The sequence below is a fragment of the Leucoraja erinacea genome, chromosome 6, assembly GCF_028641065.1.
Source record: "Leucoraja erinacea ecotype New England chromosome 6, Leri_hhj_1, whole genome shotgun sequence".
NCBI classification, from domain to species: domain Eukaryota; kingdom Metazoa; phylum Chordata; class Chondrichthyes; order Rajiformes; family Rajidae; genus Leucoraja; species Leucoraja erinaceus.
Window position 1 is genome coordinate 49,698,146 of NC_073382.1, and position 6,000 is coordinate 49,704,145.

The window sequence follows — 6,000 nt, forward strand, 5'->3', positions numbered from 1 at the left end:
AGTCATTTTTCCCCAGAGGATCTAGATGGCATAGATTTAAGGTGAGAGGGGAAAGATATACAAGGAACCCGAGGGGCACCTTTTTCACACAACAGATGGTGGGTTTATGTAATGAGCTGCCAGAGGAAGTTAATGAGGCAGGAACCATAACAATGTTTAAAATACGTATGGACAGATACACAAATAGGAAAAGGTGAAAGGAATGTGGCCAGGCCCAGGCAAATGGAACTATCTTTGATGGGGCGTCCTGGTCAGTTGAATGAGTTGGGCCAAATAGACTGTTTCCATGCTGTATGTCTGGCTTCAGCAGAAGACTAAAGAAGTTCAGCATGTCTCCAATAACTCTTACCAACTTCTACTGAAGCATCCTATTGGGGTGCATCAGCGCTTGGTTTGGTAACAACTCTGCCCAAGATCACAAGAAATTGTAGAGTTGTAGATGCAGCTGAGTCCATCACACAAATCAGCCTCCTACCTTCCCCACATACCCCCCCCATCCATCGACTCCATCTATACTTCAGGAAAGCAGAAGATAACAAAAGGTCAAAAACGTGTACCAACAGATTCGGGAACAGCTTCTTCCCAGTGTTATCGGACTACTGAAAGTTCCTCATATAAGCTAAGGGTGTAGCCCCAATCTTTCAAATTACCTCATAGCAGCCCTTTCACCTTTTTTAATTTGCATTTTCGCTATAACTAATGGCAATACACTGCAACACAAGATTCTACACTTTGCTTTTTTTTGCACTGTTGTACTTGTGTATGACTTGATAATACTCGTGTATGATTTGACTCGATAGCACACAATGATTTTCACTTTATCTCATTATGCGTGACAGTAATAAACCAATATCTCCCCTGTCTTGAAGCATACAACTCTATACATATTAGAGGACTGCTATGTTATATTTAGAAGCCCACACTACATATCATCAGTGGGCTCCTCCCATATTATTGACCAAACTATAAAGAGATTCTAAGCCCACCATCTTGAGTTTATTGGACCTTTCCAGCAGGACTGGGGTTAGCTTCATTAAGAAACTATTGCTGTAAAATTGCTGTTTCTAAATATTTTACTGAAAAGCTTCAAAATAACAAGAATGTTTTAAAGTTCAAAATGCTTTATTTCTTATCTCACCAGCACGTGCAGTCCCAAATCAAAATGTCTCAATTTCAATTGACCAGGAATCTACAAAACGGTCAACATAGCAAAGGTAAAATTCATAAATGCTGCTGATTCTAAACATGATAATATCACAGAAGAATATGATCATTTGTATATTGAATTCAACATTTATTCTCACAGTGTGATGCATTATTAGATTAACTGGAAATTGTAGTAATTAATATTTTGACACTATTTATACTAGGCTTCATATACTATAGATAAAGTAATCCTATCAAAGAGGACAATGTAATTGTGTCTAGGTACATTTTATTATTTTGTTGCCTTTTTGAACTATGGTAGCCTTGTGGTTTTTTTGCTTTTCCTTCTCCTGCTCTCCCCTATATGAGGCCAATGTAAAATCTGAAATGAAGGTATTTGCAGCCACTTATCAACATAAGGGCTGCACTGTAGCACAGCTGGTAGAGCTACTGCCTCATAGCACCAGTGACCCAAGTTCGATCCCAACCTTGGGTGCTGTCTGTGTTAGTGCGCGTTCTCCCTGTTACCGCTTGAGTTTCATCTAGGTGCTCTGGTTTCCTCCCACATCCCAAAGATGTGCGGGTTTGTAGGTTAATTGGCCTCTGTAAATTGCCCCTGGTGTGTGGGGAATGGATGTGAAAGTGCGATAACATAGTACTAATCTGAATGGGTGATCAATGGTTGCTGTGTACTCGGTGGGTCGATTGGCCTGTTTCCATGCTGTACCTGAAACTAAAACTGAACTGAACAATATCAGGGGCATTAAGTGGAAAGGGAAAAATCTACTGGATTTTGTGCTAAGTACCTTAAGATGAATTCTGTTTGCATTTTGTTTTGTTACTTTTCAAACTAATATCAATGTTTTTCCATAGATGTTTCTGGTACCAGATGTTGAAATTGGAATGCTGCTCACTTCTCTGGAAGAGGAAACTGTTGGATACTGATGACCAACTTCTGTATTAGGAATGTGTGTGCTGTGTTACAGTCATTAGCAGTATTGCTACTGTTGAGAAAGGCAATATATTTAAAATTACCATCGCTTGTTGCCTTAAATGATAACTTGTCTTAGTGCCCACTGACACTGTGATGGGTGATACAAATGTAATACTGGGCTCTAAATTATCAAGCCACTAATAATCACTACATGAACAGCTGACCAGATAATAAAACTATTAATATAATTTGTATTCTGTAACTCAGAAGTCTTAGAGTAGGTAACCTGTAATTGTGATTTGAAATGTCCAATCACACAACTTTTTTTATTTGGTTGGCTGTTTAGATATTTTTAATCTATCAGAAGAGTTGACTTTTACCTCCCCTACTGCCAGGTTATACTGTTATTGGACATAACAGGCGCTGAAAATAATTACTTTAGTAATAACATTTTACTAAGCAATATATAAACCAGATACATTGTATAGATGGGATGCAAGACTCAACCTCTATAATAATCATGAATTGAACCTGCAAGAAACTTAAAAATAATGATAAATGATTGCAAGCTATCTCATAAAATTAAATGCAGATCTATATTTTATGCAAAAGCCAATAATCGTGAGAGGGAGGGGGGGGTGTTATTACTTTACATTTATGCAAGAAATTTTGGAAAACAAACTTGCTGCACTAATGTTTAATGTATTTGTATGCATATTGTTAATCAGAGCTGCTGTGCACCAAAGAGCAGTTACTGTTTATGAAACATATTTATTGTTTGCAATGAATGAAGAGTGGTTTACAAATGCCACATTGTTTAAGCTTTTTCTTTTTTTTAATGTGTTGTCAAGATTGCTAGTAATCAAGATTGTCAGTTGTCTTTTTATATATGGCAATTAACTTTTTTAATTAATTTACATAGTACCAATCAATCATTTATAGTTAGTGGCATCTAGTACATACCAATTAATTTAGATATAAATCTGAAATGGTTTGGGACAGGTTTGATTTTAAAAGTATTTGAACAGATATTAGAATTCATGATTCAACTTTTCAATGTCTTTAAAGTTGGACTGAAGCACTGCAGTGTGCCCCCATGTAACCCATAACCACACTGTAATTATCAAAGTGCAAAAGTTGCAATCCAAGCAAACAAACAAAATTGTACATTTCAGAATTGAAATAGGAAAAGAGATGATTCTGATTCAAAAATGATCCTCTGGCTTCCATAACTAATTTGTAAATTATTTTGTGGGTTGTATGTTGCAAAGTTTACGTGGATTGATAGTTGCAGTGTCTGAATTGGACAGTTCATAAAGGAAATGGATGGCATTCTCAATATTTACTATGTTTTTTATACCATTACCATGATAATTGAATGTATTTTAAAGCCACAGCAAAGTATGTTTGCGCAATTTTAACATTTTTTTTACCTTCAACTTTTTTTCATCAGGGTTCAGATACATTCTATAGACACAAATGTGTTACTGATATGAAGTTTTTATGATAATAATGCATTGTACATAATACATTGTGATATTATGCAGAAAGAAAATCTGCAATCATGAAAGTTGTGACAGTATTAAGCCAACGAGTAAGTTTATCCAAATAAAATCTATACAAGATTACAACATTGATATCTAATCAACAATGGATGTTGCATTGATGATGTTTACCAATAGATTATCCAAATAAATGTTGAAAATATTGGAATATAGTTTAATATGAATTGAAGTATAAACTAAATGATGTGCACTCCACCTGTCTTTATCAGCATCTTTTCTTCCCTTTCTGTTGTGCTGATGGACAGTTAAAATGTCTTCTGTGGAATTGAAGATCGCCATGCTGTAATAACATTGGTTTCAGTTATTAATATGAAAAAAATGTAATCAAGTTAGAACTAGCAGACATAGCTGAATTGCATTGTGACTTAGCATGACATGTGTCTGAGTTGTATAAATTATCTTTGCTCCAAAAGATAGCCAAATAAAAGCTGGCACAGATAATATGCTTGTTTTGCACTGTATTCTGTCATCTCTACATTCTCTATATATTATACTGCTTTTATTTTGTTCAGTCAAACTTGTCAGTAAGAATAAATGAAACCCAACGATGATTTAAAAAATATTCCTTATCTTGTTACCATTCAGTGAGAATGTTTATTCGTTCAATTTTTTTCAGGGGGGAGGGGGTTTCTTAACATTGCTGGTAAAGTCGGCATTTATTTCTCATCCTCAAATGCCCTTGGAAAAGTAGGAAGAGTAACCCACTTCCATGCTTCTAATGAAGATAATCACACTATTGGGAAGGAAGGTCTGCCATTTGGATCCAGTGATAATGGAGGGACCGCAGTATATTTTCAATCGGAATGGTGCTGAATCTGGAGGGGAACCTGCAGATGCTGGTGTTCTCATGTACTTGAAGTCATTGTCCTCCTTGGTAGTAAAGATCATGGGTTTTTGAGATACTTTGGAATAGACCAGACTTAGTACCTGTAATGTATGGTATGCATTGCAGCCACTGGCATAACATGGAAGGAAGGTCTAATCTAATGTGTTTTCCAGAAATGCACAAACTGTCATTTGATGGGCCTGCAGAGAACCAAGAGGCCAGCTAGATGCTATTTGGATTATGCACATAAATCTGTTATGGTCACAAATCTGTTTTGCTCTGGAGAACCTCTTTGACGTAACTTTGGAGCTTGGCATGCAGAAAAAAAGCTGTCTTGGAAACAAATGTTTATGGGTAGCCTCCCCATAGTAATCAGACATCATTGTCTCTTAAGAAGGCAGCTAGCTGCTGCTTCCACCACTGTAGGCCATTGAAATTAACATTTGATCACTATTGACACATGCAATATCATTCTATTAAACAATGTAACATAAGCTTTTAGTACTTTTTATTTGCAGTAACAAAAATAACCTAAAAATATATATATTTTTTTGAAAATAAAACCCCTGGTAAAAATAACTCTGTTATTGTTAGATTGAAACTCGTTAGCCCCTAACCATGAAGTTTCTTAGGAATGCACCTGTAACAGAATTGCATTAACCTATTTGTGTGGCAGTTTGTGAGGTGGTGTGCTCCTTTCACTATTTTCTCTGGACTCTGGATATATGGACTTGGTTCATGTATTCATGTTTACTGCGGACACTGGAAAAATTGAAGGTAAACAAAAATGCTGGAGAAACTCAGCGGGTGAGGCAGCATCTATGGAGCAAAGGAATAGACGACGTTTCGGGTCGAGACCCTTCTTCGGTATGAACATTGACCTCCAATTTCAGGTAGTTCTTGCTTTCTCCCTCCTTCCCCTCCCCTTCTTAGCTCTCCCACAGCGTACTGTCTCCGCCTCTTCCCCCCCCTCCCCCCCCCCATCAGAAGAACGGTCTCGACCCGAAACGCCACCTATTCCTTCGCTCCATAGATGCTGCATCACCCGCTGAGTTTCTCCAGCATGTTGTCTACCTTGGACTTGGGTCATGGTTCCTTCCCAATATTCCTTCTCCACTTAAGCAGTTATGAGCCATGGGTATGGTGCAAATATTTTACTGTTTAAGAGATTTTCTTAAATAATTTCCCCTGTCCACCCGGCAATCTCTTCCCAGAGCTGCTGAGAGTCGTGTTTCTTTGAGAGTGTGGTGTTGGATATGCAAATATCTTGGTTTGCCTAATAAAGTTGACTGTGTATAATTCGGGTCTTGATGTAGCGTAGCCTCGTCTTAGTCTATTTGGAGATCTTCGTGGAGATGTTGCTGTGTTATCCCTCCCCCCATCAGTCTGAAGAAGGTTTTCGGCCTGAAACGGTGCCTATCTCCTTCGCTCCATAGATGCTGCTGCACCCGCTGAGTTTCTCCAGCATTTTTGTGTACCTTCGATTTTCCAGCATCTGCAGTTCCCTCTTAAACATTTAATTTACATCC

The 6,000-nt window shown here is 37.5% G+C and overlaps 1 protein-coding gene across 3 annotated transcripts in view; it reads left to right on the top strand.

Moving 5' to 3' along the window:
- Positions 1-4,086, top strand: part of LOC129698096 (palmitoyltransferase ZDHHC20-B-like) — a 60,137-nt gene extending 56,051 nt beyond the window's left edge. For all 3 annotated transcript variants that reach the window (XM_055636975.1, XM_055636976.1, XM_055636977.1), the window contains 2 exons: positions 1,142-1,214; positions 2,020-4,086. In XM_055636975.1, coding sequence (XP_055492950.1) covers positions 1,142-1,209 — 68 coding nt within the window. In that variant the 3' untranslated portion in view covers positions 1,210-1,214; positions 2,020-4,086. The remainder of the gene's footprint in view (positions 1-1,141; positions 1,215-2,019) is intronic.
- The last annotated feature ends 1,914 nt before the right edge of the window (positions 4,087-6,000 follow it).